General features: G+C 45.0%; 1 protein-coding gene across 1 annotated transcript in view; it reads left to right on the top strand.

Annotated features, from left to right (window-relative positions):
• Positions 1 to 8,062: 8,062 nt before the first annotated feature.
• KIF6 (kinesin family member 6) overlaps positions 8,063 to 22,940 on the top strand; it is a gene marked incomplete at both ends in the record, with an annotated part of 233,793 nt that continues 218,915 nt past the window's right edge. Inside the window, 3 exons of the mRNA XM_080700569.1 lie at positions 8,063 to 8,128; positions 11,659 to 11,768; positions 15,447 to 15,521. Coding sequence (XP_080556695.1) covers positions 8,063 to 8,128; positions 11,659 to 11,768; positions 15,447 to 15,521 — 251 coding nt within the window. The remainder of the gene's footprint in view (positions 8,129 to 11,658; positions 11,769 to 15,446; positions 15,522 to 22,940) is intronic.

Genomic DNA, 22,940 nt, shown 5'->3' with positions numbered 1-22,940 from the left:
CGTTAAGACAAGGCTGTCTCCCCACCCCACCAAGTCACCCATTATATATTCAACAGATACATAATTTCTCATTAAATTTTAAGCACTTTCTGTTTGCATAGAATGGAAACACAGTGGTGAGCAAGGTATTTGACTTTGCCTTTATGAGACCTAAATCGGCTGTAAATAGCAAAGATGATGCCCAGGGGCTAAGGGCACATGTAGCTAGAACCCTTGTCTAAGCTGAGAGGTCAGAAGAGGTTTATCTGAGAAAGTGATGGCTCAGACTTGAAAGTTAGTAAGAGCTAGGAAAAGAGGAAGGGGGTGTGCTAGAGCCTGCTCAGTGTAGGAAGCATGCCCTGAGCGTTTGGGGGGAATCAAGGTCACGGGAGAGAGAGAAAGTGCCAAGGACTGACCTTCAAACTTCTGAAAACCCACTTTCACATGAACTAGAAGAAGGTGAATAGCTATTTAACTGGTGTTTTGTGTGCATTCAGCTTCCATTAAAACCAAGTTGATTTCTGGGCTCATTAAATGCTTCCCAGGCATCCTGAGAGAGGCTCACCAATTGAACAGTGGGCTGCTTTGCACTCAGACTCGGGCCCCATGGATCCAGTTTCCATTGTCCTCCTCGGATCCGAATGCTAATGTGCCCTGCTTATCACCCTGGGAAATGTGCCACCGCCTTCTTCTACCCGAAGAAAGTGGGTTCAGAGGTGGAATCGTGATGCTGTGTTTCAAACTCTTTCTCCTGTTAACAGTCTGGGTTACCTTTGTTCTCTTGGGTGAGAGAGGAGGGAAATTAAGTCATCTTCATTGTGGGAATATAACCCTCAGAGCCAGGCGTGGTGGTGCATGCTTGTAATCCCAGCACTTGGGAGGCTGAGCCAGGAGAATCACAGGTTTGTGGCTAGCCTCACCTACTTAGTGACACCTTCTACTACTTAGTGAGACCCTGTTTCAAAATAAAGAATTAAAAAAAAAAATAGGGCTGGAGGTATAGTTCAGAGGTAGAATGTGCCTGGGTTCAATTCCCAGTAACACACACACACACACACACACAAACACACACACACACACACAAATGTTTAAATTCACTGATTCCTTGCAATAAGTTATACATGCACTCTTTCATTCATCAGACATAGAAGTCTCTGGTATGTGTCTAAAAGCCTTGCTAGTCACTGAAGATGCATAGACCAACGGGCACAGTCACAGTCCTTAAAAGATCCCAGGCATGAAGAGTGGGGCAAATCCATATAAGGCGCCATCAGCAGGACAATGAGTTCTGATACAAAGGGGCAAATAAGAGGTATCTGTACAGAGCAGGGTCCCTAACTTGCCCCCAGGAGGTGGGTGACGGTCTTTACAGAACAGGTAACGTGAGCTAAATCTCGAGGGTGCCCAGTGTGCTTGGGGACCGCAGGCAGAGGGCAGGGCTGGGGCACACGGCAGGGACTGTGAATCTGATGTAAAGCCAATCTGGGGACAGGCCTGAAGGACCTCTGGGCTGGGTGCTGTTTGTAACAGGGAAAAACTAGAGTCTTCAGAGAAGGACCCGCACGGACTGGTTTGCATCATGGAAGGTCCTAGCAGCTGCAGACAATGGGACAAAGAGGATGACAAGATCAGAAACAAGAAGCATGGCCGGGAGGCCTTTCTGCATCCTGGCAGAGAGACAGAAGCCTGAGTAAGGCCACCCGGATGGAGCTAGCTCATGGGAGAGAGACTAAGATACTGAGAAGGGGAGGGCCTTCCAGGAACCGGGAGCGGCTTGGATATGGCTTGACAGCTTCCGTGCAGGGCGGAAGACAAAAGCCAGACTGCAGAGGGTGCGAGGCCACTGGTGGCGAGGAAGCGGGCATGGGCTGAGATGCATGTAGTTGCTGGAAACCCAGAGTCCGTGTGGCTGGCTTTGGGGACAGTAATAGCGCGGCAACAGGGCACTGTGCCATGGAAGCCGTTTTCCTTTTATGTTTCTAGTTCTCTTACTTATTGGTCAGTACTGTTTTTTCTAACTCTGAAGCACATCTGAGGAAGCACGCAGGGGAGAAGGGACTGGGTGGGCAGCTTATTAAGAGAGTGCCCGGGAACTCTTTGAGCCCCGCCCATCCCTTGATCCGCTGAGAGCTGGTGAAAACTTAGGCTGTTTATGAGGAGCCTGCATATAAATGCACAGAGTCGTGTTTTCCGTTCAGCACGGGCTTGCCTCTGTGTCCTGGCACTGCCACTTGGCTTCTGTGCTGCGCCACTCTGTAATCCGGTGAGAACCCGAGCTGTAATTCTATATGAATGGCCATGGGCTCCCAGCTCTACATGTCTTTGATGTTCAGGAGAAGCCCCCGGAGGGCTGCAAGAAAAGGATCAGACAAATTGGGAAAAAAGGCCTCTGTCTCCTAGCAAAAGAGGCCGTGAACCAGCAGGAGAGAGAGTGAGGAGGATGGTGAAAATCAGAGTCGGCCGTCAAATGGGAAGAGAAGGAAGTGGAAGCTGGCCGCCCAGGGGTACCACTGCACCCTAAAAAAACACGCGCTGCTGCAGCTGCATTACTTTTACTATGCTGCATGGAAAGATGGCTACGTTAATGAAATTATGCTTTAAATTAGCCAAGCATAGTCTCAAAAGAAAATCCTTTGCTGAAATTATATATTACAGATTGGTGGTACCCTGGCTCTGCGATTTAACGGCATGTCATTATTTAGCATTTAATGAGGACCAGCCGTTGCTTTTGTGTATTCTCCACTTGATGCAGAAACAATGGAATTAATGGCTTTCATAGACTCTGTGGTACTGAGAGGTTCTCACCAGTGCTGACCACCCGTGATCCTGGTAAACGAGTGCTCGGCTGAGTAGGAGATTTCTAATGAGTCCTCCACAGAAAACACGCTGTCTTCCGAGTCTTCCCATCCCACAGAATCCTCAGTCGGGGCAATCGAGAGTCATGTGCTGCCCCATGTTCTATCCAATATTCACAGCCGGAAAGAAACATTTTGTGTCATATTGCTATTTAGTAATAATCATGAAGCTCCGACTACTGACCTCGCTTCCTGGGGGAAGTTGACAGAACACCCTGAAAAAGGCTCATGATTCTCTAGCATGTGTTTTAACATGGTTGCTTAGCTGATAAGAGGGTTAGGGGCAGTCTCGCTGTGGCCATGAAGGATTTTTGAAAGAGCAAACATAAATCTACCAAAGTCAGGGGCAAAATAGGGGAGGGGAAACTTTACTGTAATTAGGCAATCTTATGTACATCTTCTATATCAAAGTTACCAGACCATAAAGTTTTTACTGGTCCCTCTTCAGAGTTATAAAGTAAAATGATGCATTTTATAGTTGTAGCACCAACAGCTAAAGAAGTAGTTGAAAACTAGTACTAGAGCATACTTTCAACTGTTCCCCAAAAAACAAAACAAAACAGACAACAAAACAAAACTCAACTAACTCGCCTATAGACTAATTCATTTCAGACACAGCCTAATTTCTTTCAGATTTGGGGCCTCTAAACCCTGCCTAATTTGCCTGGTGCAATTCTCTGTTATTTTGGCAACTGCAGAACTTAAGAATCTCTTAAACAATTGCAAAGCATTTTAACTCCCACATTTAAAAAAGTAGGTAAGGTACAAATAATAATACTGAATACAAATTAAGTTGTGGGAAACACACTGTAACTTGGAGACTTAATCACAAAACCTAGTTTGTACCCAAGAAAGACATGTGTTGGAGATTGAAGCAAGGCTGTGAGGGGCCCGGCCTGGGAGTAACTGAAATCACTGCACTAGGAATAGAAGTGGGCCTCGAGTGTGCTACCTTCAGGCTGTATTCTGCATTAACTGTTTCGAAAGTGAAAGCTTTGTCTTTCCCCTGTGAGCCTAATGTATTTACATCACGGTCTGGCCCGAGGAGGGACTGAGCTTGTACCCGGCAGATCGCATGTTCATATTTATGCCATAGTTTCTGTTCTTTAGGCCGTGATGACAATCACAAGGAAATAATCCAGAGGGCAGAATCCGACGGGTGCGAATGCTATTTACTGGGTACCAACGTGACAGTCTCCCATGCGTGGCCACATCTAATCTATGACAACTCCACACGACGGTGACAGTGTCCCGTGCGTGGCCCCCTTAATCTCTAAGATAACTCTTAGGAATGACAGATTCAGGATTGGAACCTACACCTCCTCCTTACAAATTTGATCACATGACCCAGAGCTCCTGCCTCAGCTCCTGGGAACCGAGTACTGAGATTACAGGCAAGTGCCACTTCTCCCGGCAGCCTCCAACATCTTCCGCTGGCCTAGACTTCACGGCGCAAGGCTTTGCCTGCTCTTTTGCAAACACCTTGCCTCCCTTCTTCCCCTTTGCCTGTCACTGCAGGCTCTTGGTAAAACACCACCTGCTTCTCGGACACAGCCAGCGTTATCTCCTCTCCTTCTTGCCCGTTCCACCTCTCCTCCATTGGATTCAGCCCCTTGGAGGTGAACTAAAGGTCTGTCCTCACCCCGGGCTCCTCTAGTTTTCCCCCGTGCTTTGCTTCTTCACAAACTGCTGGGGAAAGGAGCCTGTCGGGGCTGCTTCCACTTCCTGCGCTCCTACTTAACTCCGCTCACCACCCAGCTTCTGAGCCTACTACGCCTCAGAAACCACCAGCAAAGCCCTACGTGGAGCCTCCTAGGAGAGGACATTGGCAGTACATCCTCCTTAGTATCCAGCATGGCTGAACCCGCCTCAGATGTCCTCTTCCTTTAACTTCCAGGAGACAAGTGTCCCCTTTCTCCCATGGACCTGGTTGACTTCTCTCTTCAGCCTCCTGCCTGGCCTTCTTTTCCTCTACAACCATCAGCATTATCATTTCAACCTCAATCTGGAGGGAACTGGTCACTTTCTAGAAGAAACTATAACGTCCATAACCATATTTTCAGCCATAGCTCTCTCCTAAACTTGATCCAAGTACCTGCTGAAGTCCCACGGGCACTTGAAATTTATCATGTTCCTAACTCCTCTTCTCTCTTTCTTCCTCAATCTAATAGATTTTGCATATCCAGGTGAACACCTGCACCATCCGCCTGGTTGCCTGATCTTGAGCGATCGCTTCCTCGCCTTCCTTTGGGGGTGAAAAAAGTCCCCAAAGTCTATTTAGTAGACGTTACCTGCCTCTCTTTTCTCCATCCATGCTACTGCTACATCTGTTCATATCTTATTCTTGCTCTTATTATGACAAAATTTACCTATGGTATACCCTCTACCCTCTTAATAGTTCCCTGAGTTTCTTCATTCATTCATTTATATATTTATTTTGCAGTACTGGGGATGAAACCCAGGGGCATTCTACCTCCGAGCTACACCCCCAGCCCTATTTTTTATCCTTTATTTTGAGGCAAGGTATCACTGAGTTACACGGAACCTCACTAAGAAGTGTTGAGGCTGGCTGCGAACTGTGATCCTCCTGTTTCCGCCTCCCAAATGCTGGGATTACAAGCGTGAGCCACCACGCCCAGCTAGTTCCCTGAGTTTTGACAAATTCACATGGTTATATAGCTGTAAGAAAATCAAGATATGAGACAGTTTATCAGCCATCCCCTCCAAAATCCCTCTCCCCTGCTAATTTGCCGTCAACCTGTTTTCCTACCCCCAGGCCCCAGAAACCACTGATCTTTTTTTTCTCCCTATAGTTTCTCCTAGAATGGCTTATAAATAGAGTTATAAACAAGTCTACCACCTTTCACCCAGCATGGTGAATTTGAGATTTAACCATCTTGATGTCGGCACCCACAGTCCATTCCTTTTTATTGTATATAGACTAGTTTGTTTAGCTATTGATCTGCCGGTTGAGGAGCACTTTCTTTCTTTGCAGTTTGGGGCCATTGTGAGTCAACATTCGTATTTAGGATCCTGTGTATTTTCACCCCACTTGAGTACGTATGTAGGCCTGGGATTGCCGGGCCGCATGGTAAGCACGCATGTGTAAGAAACTCTGAAGCTATCTTTCAAAGTCCCTCGTCCATCGTGCTCCCTGTTGGTGACGTTGAAGAACCGGGTGCTCTGTGTCTGTGTCAGCGCTTGGTGTCATCAATTTCATTTTCTTACTTTTTGCCATCGTAAGAGGTGTGTGCATAGGCTGTTGTGGTTTTAATTTGCATCTCATTATTGACATTGGGTATCTTTTCATGTGCTTATTGCCGGCTATACCATCTCCTCCTGCTCTTCCCCCTCCCCCTCCTCCCCCTCCTCCCCCTCCTCCTCTTTCATTTTTTTTTTTTTTAAGCCAGAGCTTTGTTCCTGCTAGGCAAGTACTTTAAAATGATCTACACTTCCAGTCCTCATATATCCTTTTTGGTGAAATATTTCTTCAACTATTTTGACCAAACCTCCTTCTTCTAAAAATTGGATTATTTTTCTATCATTGGGTTTTAATATACTCTGGATGTAAGTCCTTTATCAGATAATTGTTTTGCCGAAACTTTTCTTAGTCTGTGATTTGCCTTTTCATTTTCTTAAGAGTGTCTTATTTTAAAATGACTTATTTTGAGATGCAGTTGTAAAAAAATAATAGAATTTTCATATTCTTCCTCCAATTTCCCACAATAGTAACACCGTGCACAATTACAGTCTAATATTGCTTACAATCAGGGAACTGACATTGATATAATCTTCAGTTGTGTTCACTCTTACTTGATGTGAAGATTTTCAGGTGTGTGTGTGTGTGATTTTTTCCATGCAATGCTATCATGTGTGGATGTTTGTGACCACCACACTAGTGAGATATAGTACATATATCACAAGGATTTCTTTACAACCATAACCACCTCATGGCCTCTCTACCTCTCTGGCAACCACCAATCTTCCATGCATCTCTGTAATTTTCATTGCAAGAATGTTATATAAATGGAATCATATAGTCTTTAACTTCTGAATTTGGCTTCTTTGTAATTTCCTGAAAGTTCACTAAAGCTGTCACATGCACCAATAGGTCCTTCTATTTTACTGATGGACAGCATTCCAAATTTTGCTTAACCATTCAGTAGCTGAAGAAAATCTGAGTTGTTTCTAGTTTGGGACTATTACAAATAAAGGTGCTACAAATAAATAAAGGTGCTTGTGTTTTTGTGTAAACACAAGCTTTTCTTTCTGTGGAATAAATTCCCAAGAGTGCAATTTCTGGGTCTCAGAGTAAGTACACTTTGAGCTGTCTAAGAAATTTCAAACTGCTTTCCAGAGTGGCCAAACCATTATATAGAATACATTTTGCAAAGCCGGGCATGGTGGTGCACGGTTGTAATCCCAGCTTTTGAGAGGTGGAGACAGGGGGATCACACTTCGCGGCCAGCCTCTGCTACATGAGGTTCTTTGCAACTCAGTGAGATCCTGTTTCAAAATAAAGAATAAAAAGTAGGGTTGCGGTGTCGCTCGAGGGTAGAATGCCCCTGGGTTCCATCCCCAGTACCGAAAAACCAACCAAACAAACAAACAAAAAAAAACACACACCACACACTCGCACTAATAAAACGCGACTCATTCTGCACCCTGCCAGTATTTGGGGCTGTTGCTATTGATTTCAGCCGTTCTGGTAGGTGTGTATCGGTATCTCATTGCGGTTTTAACTTATCCCTCCCGATGGATAATGAAGTTGAACATCTTTTCGGGTATCAAGAGCGTCTTCCGTCGTTTCTTGACATGGCTACTGGATGGGACGCAGCGCTCTTCCTCTGGTCTTACTCTTCCAAAACAGAGCTGGAGGGAGCCGGTTCTGTGTGGCCGACTTCAGTGCTTCTTAGCCTTAAGGGCTAAAAAGAGGCTAAAACACAGAGGGAACCAGCCAGGAGCAGGGCGTGGCCTCGGGCTGACCCGCCTCCGCCGTCCCCACGCGCATGCGCAGCGCACGCTCCCGCTGGCTCCGCCCCCTTCCGCTCCCTTCGGCCCGCCTCTCCTCGCCTGCGGCCAATTAGAGAGCGGAGGCTGGCCCCGGGTGCCGCGGTGCTCCCTGGGTAGTGTCCTTAGTTACTGTTGCTAAGGCTGCGGGTCGCGGGCGTCGGAAGTTGGGGGAGACCCGCCTGAGAGGCCGAGGGTCGGCGCAGAGCCGGGGAGAGATGGTGAAGCAGACGATCCAGATCTTCGCGAGAGTGAAGCCCCCTGTCCGGAAGCAGCAGCAAGGGGTACGGCCGCAGCGCGGGCCCGGGGGCGGCTCGCGGGGCCGGCGCGGGCGGGGGGCGCTGCAGAACCCTGCACGCACTGCCCGCAGACCCCGGCTGTGCGCCCACCCGCAGGGCCCTACGGCTCCAATCACAGCCCTGGCACAGGGCGCCCGCGTGCACGACCCCCAGCCGCCACACAGCCCCGTGCACACGGGCACACTCAAACCTACGTGTCTGCAGTGGGGGAAAACGTGTGCAAGCAGAGCTGCCCCTGTTGGTACATGTCTGACACGATGCAAATATAAACAGATGCACAGAGCTTACGCATGGCGGTACCTGGCCAGCAGAGAGCCCTCAGGAATTGTTGACTGCATTGTCGTCCTGCAACCTGAACATACTCCTTGACATGTGCTCGTCATAAATATGGGTGACTGTGCATCCAGACACAAGGGTACACGCATATACTTAATTCAGAAAACGCTCGTGGGTATTTAGTAGGTGCTAAATTCAGAATATAACAAAGAAGTGCTAGGGCATTCTCCTCGCTCTGAGCAGAGATACTTTCCGTGCTTCTTAAAAGCTTGAAAAACATTGTTTTCTCTGCCATTCTCACTGTGTCTTGGGAAATTGCCACCTGACCAGTGCTTTATCTCCGTCATCTTTGTCCTCGGTAGAAACCCGAGGGCTGGTGTCAATCCCGCTTTTACAATGAGGATACTGAGTCTGATTTAAATGATGTGGACAGGGCACCCAGCTGGTGAATAGCCGAACTGATTTTCAATTAGGAGATTTGATTCCAAAGCTATTTCCTCTTTAGGCAAAAAAAAACAACAACAAAAAATTATTCCGAATGTGAGAATAAGCAAGGGCAGTTTGGGTCATATTTGTGAATACCTAGAATAGGTATATTGTTCGTGTTTTATTTATAACCTGTATCTATATATATTGTGTGTAGCATCATAGCACCTCATAATTTAGCATTTGCCTCATACAATTTATGGTTGGTTTTTTTTTTTTTTTTTTTTTTTTTGCAGTACTTGGGATTGAACCCAGGGACGTTCCACCTCCAAGCTCCACCCCAACCCCTATTTTTTATTCTTTATTTGGAAACAGGGTCTCACTAAGTTGCAGAGGGCCTCACTAAGTAGCGGAGGCTGCTCCCAGAACCTGTGATTCCCCTGTCTCAGCCTCTCAAGTCCTGGAACAAGCGTGCACCACCACACCTGACTACAATTTATGTATTTAATGCAAAGAGGATATAATGTTTGCTCTCATCAGCCGCTTTTTTCTCGTGGAATATATTTAGGAGAAGATACATGGAAAACTGCAAGGAAAATAGTAGCTTTAAAAAAAAGCAGTAGAGAGAAAATTATGGTATTTCCCATTTTATCTCCTTTTAAGATCACCTACACACAGAGTTTTTAAAGTGCGTGTAGAAAGTATATGGTATGCAGTATTTGCTCCCAGATTCTTCCCTCAAGGTGCCGAGTTGTTGCAGTCTGTGTAGTCGGAAGCAGGTGCCCGCTCTGGGTAGGGATGGGGCAGGGAAGCTCCCAGAGAGTCGGGTTTAACACTAGGCTTTCTGGTTTCTCAAAGTGCAACCTTTGGCTATTCTAATGCCTCCTCGCTCCTTCATTTGTGAGGCCTGGTTCTCCAGGAAGTATTTTCAGGTGCCACCTTGGTTTTTTTATGATGTCACACTCAAACCTAGATTTAACCTTATGCCATTGATACCAAAAGAAGAGAACAGGATGCATAAAGAGTGAGCCAGTGGACCCCTGCTCGCCTTTAGGAGCTGCACAGAGCAGCACCATATCTTTCAAATGATAAGATGTTTAGTAAAGAAGGCGGGTTTTCACAATGGCAGTGCTTTTTCATTTGTACAGTGCTTTGCACATCTTAGAAATATTTCTATATTCATCTTTGCACTTACTCCGTCTTCTCTTTTAAAAAATAACTATCCTATCTCAGATAATAAATATTTTTATGACTAAAGGTAGAAAGCCAGTATTCTAGGCTAAAGTTTTCTGGCGCTAAGGCCTTTCCGTAATGCTTCAAAGAACGGCTTAAGGGGTGTCGCGGAGGTGGAAGAAGCCCTTGTTTCCTTCCCAGTTGGTTCTTTCTGTCTGCTGAGCACACACACACACACCGATCCTTTTTAGCTGTGTGCCACTCCTCACTCTTGTGTGTGTTTCCTGTCTTACATACTCCTTTGATTCACCAGTCTAACCATTAAGCAGTTTTTATTTTTATAATGTAGTGCTCTGCAGGATACACTTCTTGAGTGTCTCCTGAGGAAACCTAGCCAGAAAGCCTTTGAACCTGGTGTCATGTCTTTCTACAGATAATTTTATTTTAATTAAAATAACACTGTACCCGAAGTCTTCACAGTTTCAATGAGGGGCTTCAATAAAAATCTGCTTAGGAAATTATGTATGCTTTTTGGAAATTTAGGCTGGCTTTTACTTGCTTGGAAATATGGCTTTCCCCCATAAATCAAGCATCTAAATGGATCTTAAAAAGGAAATATTGGCTGTTAGAAAGAATTTTATTTCCTGGTGAAAGACAAGAAATCTTTTTTTTTTTTTAAAGATCTCTAATGACTAGCTTTTTCTTATGCTGCATTACAGAATATTTCCATTTCCATTACATCATTTGATGCCCATAGCAGTGTTAAAGGGCGGCACTTCTGTTCTCCCTTTATGTACAAGGAACCTTGATTCTGAGGTGGTGGCTGGTCACACAGCTGCTAAGTTGGGCTCAGCATTTGGACCAAATACTATGCTTTTCCTCACACCGCATGATTTCTTTGTAGGCTTGAGTCTTGATTTTCCTGGCCAATAAATTAAGGAGTAGGTAACCGAAAAGAGAATGAGAATGTTGCGTGGTGAGGGCTTTGACTGAGACCCTGCACTCCCACACCAGCCTAGAGACCGCCATCTCTCCTGCATCTCCAGCCAGCGAGTGCTGGGCTGGCCTGGAAGCCTTGAAGGGACGTACGCACCTGGAATGCCTGCAGCTGTTGAAGCCACAGCTCTTGTCAAAGGCCTGGATGTGTGCGGCTGGAACTTGGGCTTCTTTCAATAAAACTTAAATTTACACATTCTTGTGAGCTCTCTAAGAAGGCTCAGACCCAGACATCATTGTGTTTCTGGGTCTAATAGTTTGTAAATACTCAGAAAGACTTATTGGTCTTGGGTAGAATATTAATTTCTGATACGTCATGTGCAAGAAGCACTTAGGTACCATGTTGCTTTCAGGGCGTTTAGTTTTCAGTGACAGTAACAGCCATTCAAATGTTCAGATTGGAGTATGAGATCATTCAAAGACTGCCTGAGTTTAGATACAGCATTGATTCAAGTTTTATCTCTTGTTTAACTCTTCATATTTGTTGAGTCTACACACAGTTCAATGAGGAAAATGATCCAGATTATGCTAATTTTAACTTAAAAGGACAATTTTTATACCACTTCAGTGCAAGCTGTAATGACACGGTCACCATTCAAGCTGTGATTTTACTACTTTATGTTTATTTGTTCTCATGTTTACAGATTTATTCCATAGACGAAGACGAAAACCTAACGCCTAGCTTGGAAATTGTCCTACCACGAGACCTGGCCGATGGATTTGTGAATAACAAGCGCGAGAGCTACAGATTCAAGTGAGTAGCTCTCCGTCCCCCTCGCTCCTGATCATCAGCGACCTCGTCTCCCGGCATTAGTACCTGTGAGCTCCTCAGCTCGTTTCTTGTGGGGGGAAAGTAGCACAATGGCTTTACCTACAGGAAGGAGCTCCAGGGCACTCCTGTGCGCAGGGCTGCAGGAGGGTGCGTTTCTGGATCCGGGATCCCATTCCAGATACCAGCCCTTCCTGACCACCTCTCCAGCTAGGGTCACACTTTCCTCGCCTCGCCCACTGGAGTTGAGCATTTTCAGGGCGCTCCAAAGCCGGCCAAGCCTAAGACAGGACCTTGAGGCACAACCCGTTTCTGTTCAGATGGGTCCTCTCTAAAATATAAGTGAACACAGACCACAGAGGCACATAAACACACGGTCCAGACGTAACAGGCCTGAAGTGTGTCTGGCTTGAGATGGGATGCGATGAAAAGCATCAAATGTGTGAATGCTTTTTGAAGACTCAGTATGAAAAAAATGAGAATGTAAAAATCTCAAGAAGTTTTTCGTATTGATTGTATATTCTAATAATAAAATTTAAGCCTGGTTGTGGTGGCACATGCTCCTAATTCCAGTACTTGAGAGGCTGAGATAGGAGCGTCGCAGGTTCACAGCCAACCTCAACAACTTAGTAAGGCCCAGCAGCCAGCCACGTCTGTGTCTGTAGACTCTTTACATTGTCCAGATACAAACGAGGTATTTCAACTTATGCCCATTGAGAAAGCACCCTTCGCTTATTTTTAGATCTCTGAATTAAATATTTGTTTTAATATTCAAAATAAAAATTAATAAACTATTCAACTTACACACATATGTCCAGAGATACATATTTAGGCATTCTAAAGGCTGTTTTCCCCTAAGGAAATTGATTCTGTTAGTACATACTCATTGAGTGTTTCCATGGCTAGGAATTCAGCGGGGAGCTGACGTCTTAGTGGGAGGAGAAGATGGGTGGGTCAGTAAGTAGAGTGTATGTCAGAGAGTGTTAAGTGCCATGGGGAAAACCAGGCAGGAGGAAAAACAAAGGGTGCCGGTGAAGTGAAGGCAATTCCAGTCAAGACCTGAAGGGCTGAGAAAGCGCCATTTACATAGCTGGGGCGGAAGGATTCCAGGCGAGGGCAGGAGTGGCCCCGTGCCGGAGGAGAGTCCTGGCTGCAGTGGAGTAGGCGAGGGAAGACTGCAGAGGGCCCGGGGCGGCCAGGTCACGCAGAGCCCTTCAAGTCCGCCACACACTCGGCCTTTCCCTCTGCGCCATGGAAAAGCAACTGAGAGTTCTGAGTGGAGAAGTGAAGTTGTTTCACAGATATAAATATATTGAGCAGGATCACTTTGTGAACATGTGGAAAATAGACCAGAAATCGTGGGAGCTTGGAGCCTGGTGCGAGCAGTGGAAATGAGAGAAGTACGGTCGGGCCCCAGCTCTGTGGCACTGCGTGCTTGGGGCTCACCAGCCGTGGATGGAAGCAGCTGGGGGCAAAGTGCATCCACACTGAGCACGTGCAGACCTTTTCTTGTCATTATTCCCTGAACAAGACCAGTATTGCATATCCTTTGCATTGTGTTAGGTTTTGTAAGCAGTCTAGTGATGATCTAAAGTGCATGGGAGGGTGAGCATAGGTTGTAATAAAACTGCCATTTCATCTAAGGGACATGAGCATCTGTGCACTGTAGTGCTCACAGGGTCCTGGGACCAGTGCGCCAAGGGCAGAGCCAAGGGCTGACTGTGACTGGGTTCTGGAGGTATTCTGAAGGCCAGAGCTGATCACTTGCGCCATGGAGCGAGTAGAGGGTATACTACGAAGAGAGTAGTCGGGCGGCCAAAGGGCTCTGGCCTGAATGTGTGGAGGAATGGAGCTGTCATCGCTGGGACGAGGAAGATTGCTAGAAGGATCAGTTTGAGGGGCAGAGGGGTCAGCGAGTGCCTCCCAGGTCAAGAACCCCAGTTGCGTCTCAGGGCGCGGTGTGGATGAGTCCAGCGCCCGAGTGATCATGCCGTCTCTCTGGACCTCCGTCTCTTCCTCAGAAGTGAGTAGACTAAAGCGATCACACCTTCTGGATTCAGTTTGCTCTCCGCTGGTTTTCAGAAGAGGACTAACCAGAATGTCTTCAGGTCGCTATGCAACTCGATATGCAAAGTGAAATGCTGGGGACGACGGTGCTTGATGTTTAATACAGTTAGTGGTCTACTATGCATCTGGGTGTTGGCATCTTCACTCTGAAACGTGTGTGGGAAGTCAGGAAGCAGAGGCTGACTGCTGTGGTTCAGCGCTCTGTTGTTTTAAACAGTGGAGGATGCCATTTTTTAAACAAGGAATTCAATATGCTTTATAGATATTACACTAAAATTGCATCTTGATCTAGTTAAACCTCTAATATAATTTAAACCTCATTAAAAGTGCCTGGTATGTGGTAGACACTCACTCTATACTTGTAAAATAGATTAGGAAATGAACACACCCTAAGTTAATTTCCCACAAGCTACTGTTCAGAATATATTCTGCGTGAGATGCAGTGCCTCCTTAATATCCCGCCGTCTCTTTCAGCGATGTAGTAGATGTGGTTCCTATTACTTAAGGCCAATTGATTCCCTCACTCATCAGCAACCTGGAAAAGACGCCAGCCAGCCTCATCACCTCCCCAAGGCATGCCACGGGCGGTGCCCACCTCGCGGCAGGCGGCGCTGGGGAGCACGAGGCTGTGCTCAGCCTTGTAGAGGGCATGCGGCTCAGCAGCCAGGCGTTGACATCAGTTGCAGTGTGCCTCTGAAGCTGCTATACATCTGTCGGGCTTTTACCGTTATTTCATTGGTGCATTGCAGTTGTGCATTGCAGTTTTGCATTTTAGTGAGGTTCGGTGTGACCTGTACTTTTGGGAGTGGTCAAGCACTCTGAGCAGTAAATGTGCAAATGCCTTAGAATATTCTAGATAGATGTTTGCTTCTCCCAAACACCGAACGTGAACCTCCCGTAGAGAGTATAGGTGATGATAGGTGGCTCTTCCACCTTTTGGTTTATGTAACTTCTTTCCAAATAAAATTGTAGGGAGGAAGACTTTAAAGCAAACACTTCAGAACAAGTACTTTGAGGGTACCCTAAGCAGTTTTCAGAGTGGCTTAGGAACCTCTGGTCTGCGCGCCTGCCTACACATAACACAGGGCACATTTCATTAAAGTGGAGAGGAAAGGTGAAATGCAAGACCGTTTTCACTAGAGAGGAGTTCGGAAGAATATCTGGAGCTCTGAAGACACCAGAAGTCCTCTGGCTTTTTTCATCTGGGTCCTGGTTTCCATTTCATGCCCTTATCTAGGTCTGTATTTGATGCTAGTTACAGACGTTGTCCCTCTAGAGAGCTAAAGACCCAGGGCTTATTATTCGGTTCAAAGCTGCTGCAGTTTTTCAGAGGGGTTTATTGTGCAGATCTTGTCAAAGCAAGGCTGTTTACCACCATGTGTATGCAGGACTACAACAAGACAGTGTGGTAGGACGACAGGCAAACATTGTGTCCAGTGTGGACGACAGGCAATGACAGGCAAACATTGTGTCCAGTGTGGTAAGCCCACTGATGCAAATGTGGGCTGGGTTACAAAGCCTTTAGAAAAACAAAATTCAATAATCCCAGTAGTGTCTGAAGGCTCATCTTTTAACTATCACCATTTCACGTTGCAGATTTCAGAAGATTTTTGATCAGGATGCAAAACAAGAGATCATTTTTGAAAACATTGCCAAACCAGTTGCTGAGAGGTAGGATTTTCCAGATTTTGTTCAGCGGGTTTGTGGTTTTTCATCTTGTTTTCAATTCTCAGCTAATTGTGGTAATGCGCTTTAGTGTATCAATTATATATCCAGGCTTCAGGGCCTGTAATGATGGTAGCATTAATATCTTCTACTCATACAGCCTTTTTTAGGCGTAGTTTCTGAACCTCAAAACAAACCAGTGATGTAGAATAGCTATTATTACTCCTGTTTAAAAAGGTAACATAAACCAAGGCTCACAGAGACAAACTGACTCTGCCCGGGGTTGTGTGGCCCAGGGTCAGAGCCCTAGATGGCTATTTAGGTATTCTTTAGTTCAGGATTTCAAACATGAGGTTAGATGTGTATCAGTTTGCGATGTCACCGTGGTCACCGTGCTCTCATGTTCTTAGCTAGTTTGGAAAAATAGCCAGAACTGCATGGCTGCAAGCTTAAACCAAGCTTTACTATTACTAAGGTAGGAAGAAGGGACAGTCAAAGCACCACGTCAGAGGGGCGCAGTGGGGTGCCTTAAAGTAAGACACTGAGGCCTCTGAGCACTTGACATTCTCATAATAATCCATCATCTCCTTCCTCCCGTCCTGCTGAGCCAATAGTCCCCTTTTCCACCCAGGCAGGTGCAGGCCCGCCAGCCATCTCTGCTGGGTGAGCCTGTTCTGTTGGCCTCCTTTGCCACCCTCACAGTGACACACAGGTCTGACATCGCTGGTCAAAATGTGTTACTTGGTTAGCAGGGTCAGGGGGCGCCAGAGTAGAAGCCTGCTTTGTCTTTGGTTTTATTTTTACTCTTAAGTTTAGACTATGTACTGTCCATCTGTGTTCTTGGTGAGTTCTCAGCTTTTCCTTATCTCTGTCTGCTGGAAGTTACTATGTTGATAAGTTATTTTATAATAAAAGAAAGACACAGGAATATAGTCTTTTAAAGTGTAGAGGTAGTGGCCACCTCCTTGTCCTGTGGCTCCCCAGAGGGGTCAGCTGGTAGAAAGTTGCAGCAGGGACCAAGAGGACACGTGGCTCTCTCCCCACAAGGCCTCCTTGGCTGGCTGTTTTCTCTTGAGTCAAGATCCGCCGCCTCCTCCAGGCGACCCACTCCCTGTGGCCCTGTCTACCTGGGCTTCTAGAAGCCTGCCCTTCTCCTGTACTTCTGGCTTCCAGGTGGCAGCAGATCCAGTACTGCTAGTCGCAGCTCCCAGCAAATGCCCGTGCTTCCTCTCTTGGCGTGCGTCTCTAGGAATGGAATATGCCGTCCATTTCCTGTCAGGACTCTGGTTGGTGTGACACTTTACATGGAATCATTTAAACTCCACAACTAGAAATAAATGTAGACTCCCTATTCTACAGAAAAGGAGAGCACAGCACCTGGGCGGCCTGCAGAGTTGTATAGCTCTTAGGTGATGGAGACAGGACGTGCGCCAGAGAGCCAGGCTCCAGGCTGCATGATCCCAGCCACTGTGCCCTTCCCCAGCGTGAACACAGGAGGAAGCAAGGGGTCCCATTGTTGTTTGGGAACTAGTCACAGTAAAAAGGATACATGAATATGCTGATGACAGATGAGAGTTGATCAAGCAGATGATTCTCACCTCGCACTTTCATCCACACACTTCAAAGGATGTTGATTTTTTTCTATTACCCCAGAAAAAGTGCAAAGATGCCATTCTTTGATGTTAAGAATAGAAGTTCAAATTTCACTTATTACCCTCATCCCTATTAGAGAATAATTCTTTGCTTAAGTATTCTTTGAGCCCTCCAAGTCCTCAAATGTGGCTTCTTTTTGCTGTAAGAGCCTAGTCCTAGGAGTTAGCATTTCTTCCTCACGAAGACGAGGGTTTATGGAATGTTGGTCCTGCGCACACACTCTGGGAGCTGACGGCCATCGTGCAGTCGTTGGCTTCCTGTTGGGATGTGTCTTCCTCTCTATGCCCCGCACTCGGCACTCGGTGTCCTTTGTCTTCCTCGGGGGCTGCCCAGCTCTCACCCTCACAGGCTGGGCTCGCAGGGTGCTGATGCTGGACGGCACTGCCATGCTGTGGGTGCCAGCATTTCTTTTCTGTTTTCTCGTTCTGTGGACTAAAACTGTCCACCTAGGGTATTTGACCAGAAATTAAAATCTATAAGCCCAGAAAATAATTTTTAATTTCTCAGACTACTTATCTTCATATTGTCTTTAAGACTGATTGGGAAGTAAGCTGTAGTTTGAAATTTTAAGAGAAAATTGCATATCAGAAGCTTTCCATCTTGCCATATGATCTATGTAATCAGCATCTTCTCCGCTGAATGTTTTAGCATGGAGAGTATATGTGTTAAGTTCATTTTCAAAGGTTTGCTCAGATAAGAGGGGATGTTCTGGCTGAATCTACTTTTCAGGGAAATTGCTAATGAAAAGATCAATGTGATGGTATCTGCTGTGTAAAAATTATCATTTTATGTACTTTCAGATCAAAACAGACTATTAAGCTAAACACCTTACAAAATATGATTTATTCTATTATCCTGGAAATAATTTTAGAATAAAATGTCATGTTGAGCTAAATTGTTTATTTTTATCAAGAATTCTTTTTTCTGCCATCCAATAAGAAAGGATATTTAAGTATAGAGATGTTTTACAATCCTACTCTCATTATAAAAGAACACATTTTTTAAAAAGAAACCCTTAAAAGCCAGTGAAAACAAATGTATGCAGCAGAATTTTGCATTACATTCATTAAAAACTCTAGTATTTGTGAGTTTTCTCTGCAGCAATGGAAAGGTAAGCATAGAAATTCCCCAAACAGGAGGAAAATAGGAGACATTTTATGGATATTCAGAGAAGGTGAAGGAGCCTCTCCATTAGATCTGTCTGCTGGCAACTGCCCTGCCCGTGTGGAATAGCACCCTTGGCCAAGAAACGCTGTCAACCTTCCTCCCTCCTTCCCTTCCCTTTACGCAGAAAAACCGTTCTCTGCTGAGACCGCCTTTAACCTCCGTGTCTACGCTGGGTGCCGGATACTGCAGAGAGAAGCAGGGTGCAGCCCGAGCTCGCTGTCCACACCTGGCCACCACTCTCTCTGCGGGGCCGTGCAGTCAGTGCAGCCCTACCTTCGCACACGTCTCTGCCCGGCTCGCGTTCTCACACTCACAAGGCTTCGTTCTTCTCAGTCTAATCAATTCTTTGAATTGATTTAATTAGTTTCATTCTTCTCGAGCTTCTTACATTTGCTTCTCTTGCTGCCTCTTCCCACTGTCAAGCCTGCCGCCCACAGCTGCCTGCTTTCTTGGTTTCCTTCCAGCGTAGTATGTACAATCAAACCAGGACGGGCTGTCATGACGTGCGGGTCCTCTAATGGGCAGTGCTGCGCTGGACTCCCACGTCTTAGACTTGAGCTCTGCTCTGAGGCTCCTTCCATCCAGGCCTTCCTTCTAGCAGTGTCCCCTCTCCCCACACCCTCTTTACTCTTCCTTCTGTGTCTTTGCCTGTTTCTCCTCTCCTCCAGCAACCTTGACACCCATGGCTTCATCCTTGGAGCAACCCTCTTCTTCTTCATCCCTCTGTGATCCACTTAGTCCCGTGATTTTATATGTAACCTTTGTGTCATTGACCTCTCCCCAGGACTGCAGACTCCGTGTCTAATCGCGTTCTTGGCATCCCCACTTGGATAGTTATGGTAATCGAGAAGGCAGGGTGTCAATCCTCCGTATCTAAATCTGTCTTTCCTCAGCTGTCTGTATCTTATAAATGGCTCCCTTCTGGATTGCTTGCTGTTCCTCATCTTCCATCGGCAAATATTGCTAACAGAGCTCCTGGGCCTCTCCAGCTCCTCTCATTGTTACTGTAATTAGGATTGCAGCAACTCCTCAAACCATCGACCACTGAGGTCCACTTACACTCCACTCACGACTCAGCGGTCAAAAGAGACTTTCAGAAATGCACATCAGACCTGATATTCTCCCTCTTTACAGTACTACCAAGGCTCTTTGTCAAACTTAAATGAATAAAACAGGGGTGCCTTTACTAGCACATAGAACCTGATGGACTCGGCCAGCTCCTTAGACATCGCTCTTCTTCCCCCCTCGTTCCAGCCACAGTTGCGTTCTTTCTCTCCTCTTCCTCTACTCTCCTTCCTCCTCCCTCCTCCTCTTCCTCTTCGTTTTCTTCTTCTTGCCACAGTGGCTTTGTCCCAGTTACTCGAAAAAGCCAAGATTATCCTAGAGTCAAGAGCCTATTACCTGGTCCCCAGACGTTCCTCCTCCCAGCTGCTCAGATCTTAGCTTAAATGATGCCTCCAAAGAGAGGCCTCTGACCCCCATATAAAGGACTGGAAAGTATGCAGTAACTTACAGCAAGCATCCTGTTTTCGTTCTCTTCGTAATACTTAATTTCGGATCGCTTTGTAATTGTTGTCTGTCTCCCCACCTGGGGCGTGAGCTTCATGAGAACCGTCCCTGTCTCTCATTCTACTTCCTGTAAAACGGCAGAAGGTAAACGGGACTCTGAATGGTGGATTCGCAATGTAAACTCCTATGTCAGTACACACAGCACATTCTCCACAGTCGGCGCTGTATGCACCAATTACATGAGGCCCCTTTGCATCATCTCTGTTCTCAGAGCAGTGGAACTGCAGTTACATATGCAAACTGGGGTCTGAGCCGTGTCCGCCTTCACAAAGATGTTAGTAAGAAATTTAGCTCAACATATTACGTCAACACGCTTCCTTTATTTCCTCTTATGATGCTATTGTCATTTATTTGTGGAACATCAGGATGCAAATTCTGTCTGCCCCTCATCCCCAGTGAATCTGAGAGGAAATACGACTTCTCCCTGGAAGAGGGTACTGGGACCTTGTGTGATTTATCAGTCGTTTTATGGTAAAAACTCTCAAATGTTCTATTGTGAATTCTCCAGAATGTTCTAGAGACTTGAATGATTTAAAGATTTTTTAAAACGAGTCGTTGCTCATCTATCAAACTTAACAGTGTCCTGACATGTCTGAGGTTTAGAAAAATGGGCTCAAGCTAATGAGGGGTCTAATGTAGGTCCTCGTGGCTGAGTGACTTTCAGTGGTTTTGGCTCATGGGAACTGGTGCAGAGCTGTCGGTTGGTTTGATTTGGTTCTCTCTGGACTCCATCCATGAAGTTTCCTGGGGTTTAACTTGGTGATCCCGCCCCACACCAGGGTCTAAGTGGAGCACGGTGAGCAGGCCGAGGTTTGTACCTCAAGCTGTAACTCATTGCAGTGCTTTCCGGAGTTTTTGAAAACAGGAAAAAGAAGAGAAAACCAACCCAGGTTTTAAATGTTTGAGTGAAATGTTTACTGAAACTAGACTAAACAGTCTCAGAGTTAGTTGGAATTCTAGAGGTCATTTGCCCAAGCTCTCCACCTGATGCATGATTCCAGGGATCAACCTGAAAGTCTGAATGGCTAATTGACTTGCAGTAGGATCCCATGTTTGTCCTCTGGATGGAGCTTGTTGACTTTGTGGTCCAAGTTTGCTGTATCTGTGTGACTTTTGTTTCTCTGTTTGGTCTGCCGAGAACCATGGGAGGTGTCTCAGAACCTCCAGAAACACATGTATTTCTACTTGTAATCCTGACAATATATGCTTTATATATTTGAAGGTTATATTATCAGTTTAAAGTTATTTTCATCTTCTCTAGAATTTTATCTCTAACAATATATCTTAAAATTTATTTCAAAAATACATAGGTCTCCTCTATCTTATCTACAGCCAGCATCTAAAGCTCATGATGTAGGGTATCACGTAACAGAAGTAAAGGGCTGTACTGCCACGCTGATCAAACACACAGATGTGATCGCAGTAGAGTTTGTGCATAGTCACAGTAAGCGGAATATATGGGGATACAGTTCCCATTTTTATTAACATCTCCTTTTCTGTGCCCTAGTTGTTCCCTTTATAAGTGACATATGGATTATTTTTGCATTTTTATCCAAGTCTTAGTCACTTCAGTGGTTGCCAACATTCGCAATGATTTCTCTCATATTTACACCCTACTTCTCCTGCTGTTTTTTACCCCACCCTGCTTTCCTTCCATCTGTTTTACTTACTAACTTGTTTTTATTTATTTACTGCTTATTTGGAAATTTTATATTATCTTTCTGTTCTTCTAGTAGCTATTTAAAAATATAGTTGTGCTTCATAGATTCTAAACTTAGTAATTCTAATATTCTGATCATTATTAACATTAATCATTTTTTCCTGTTTTACTTTTACCTATTGCTGTTAAATGTTTTAATCTCATCTTATTTTTATATGATTGAAATTAGTAATAATTTTTTGTTAAAAATCAGTGTATGCTTAGATTTTTCCTATTTTACATGTTTCTTTGCCAAGTGTGGCCTTTATATACTTTTCCTTTCTGGCTTCAGTATCTTCTTTCCTGAATACAGCCTTGGGTGGCCCCTTCAGAGTGGGTCTACTAAGGGTGAACGCTTTCAGTATTGATTTCATTTGATTTTCTTAATAGCGTAGCATGAAATTATTGTTTGACAGTTTTTAGTATATTGAAGATATCATTCCATCACCTTTTAGTTTGCTTTTGGGACATCTACTTTAGTCTAATAGGTCTTTTATATAGTATCTCTTGCACTGTTCTTCAGATTTACTTGTGTTTGTGTTTTGTGGTTTTCAATGATAGGTTTCAATGTGAACTTATTTTTATCTATTCTACTTGGAACTCATTGTGCTTATTACAGCTGAGGATTCATGTCTATCATAAATTCTGGAAAATTCTCAGCTATTTTATTTATTCATTTATTTATTTATTTATTTATTTATTTATTTATTTATTTATTTATTTTTGGTGGTACTGGGGTTCCTGGAAGCCCTTCTACCTCCGGGATACACTTCCAGACCTATTTTTTATACTTTTTTGTTTGGAAACAGGGTCTTCTAAGCCAGTGCGCGCTGCTGGCTTTGAACCTGCGCGATCCTCCTGTCTCCGCCTCCCAAGCGCGGGGATTACAAGTGTGCGCCACCACGCCCGGCATCAGCTATTCTTTTTAAAATATTTCCTTTCACTTATTCTCTGTAGTGTCTACTTCTGTGATTCATATGAAATATACGTTTTTATTTCATTTACTGCTCAGACTTTTTGTGGTTATCTTTTTATTGGCTTTTGTGGCATTTTAAATAATCTCTCTAAATATTCCTTCTACCTTACCAAGTCTTTTTTTCATTTATGTCTAATATTCCATTTAACCCTTATATTGAAATTTTAAAATAACTATATCTTCACTTTTAGAAGACCTTCATGACCCTATTTCCCCACTCGCTCTTATTTTTCATAGTGTTTTGCTATTACTATCTCAGGCCTTAGGTTCTGGCCACACTGTCTCTGCTCCTTATGCCTTTGACCTTGCTTTGGTGCTATCTGAACTGTCAGTCTCACTGTTTGAACTGTGGTTCCTCTTT

Source organism: Muscardinus avellanarius, assembly GCF_963383645.1.
Source record: "Muscardinus avellanarius genome assembly, chromosome: 8".
Classification (NCBI taxonomy): domain Eukaryota; kingdom Metazoa; phylum Chordata; class Mammalia; order Rodentia; family Gliridae; genus Muscardinus; species Muscardinus avellanarius.
Note: the sequence above shows the minus strand (reverse complement) of the source record. Positions and strands in the feature narration are given on the sequence as shown.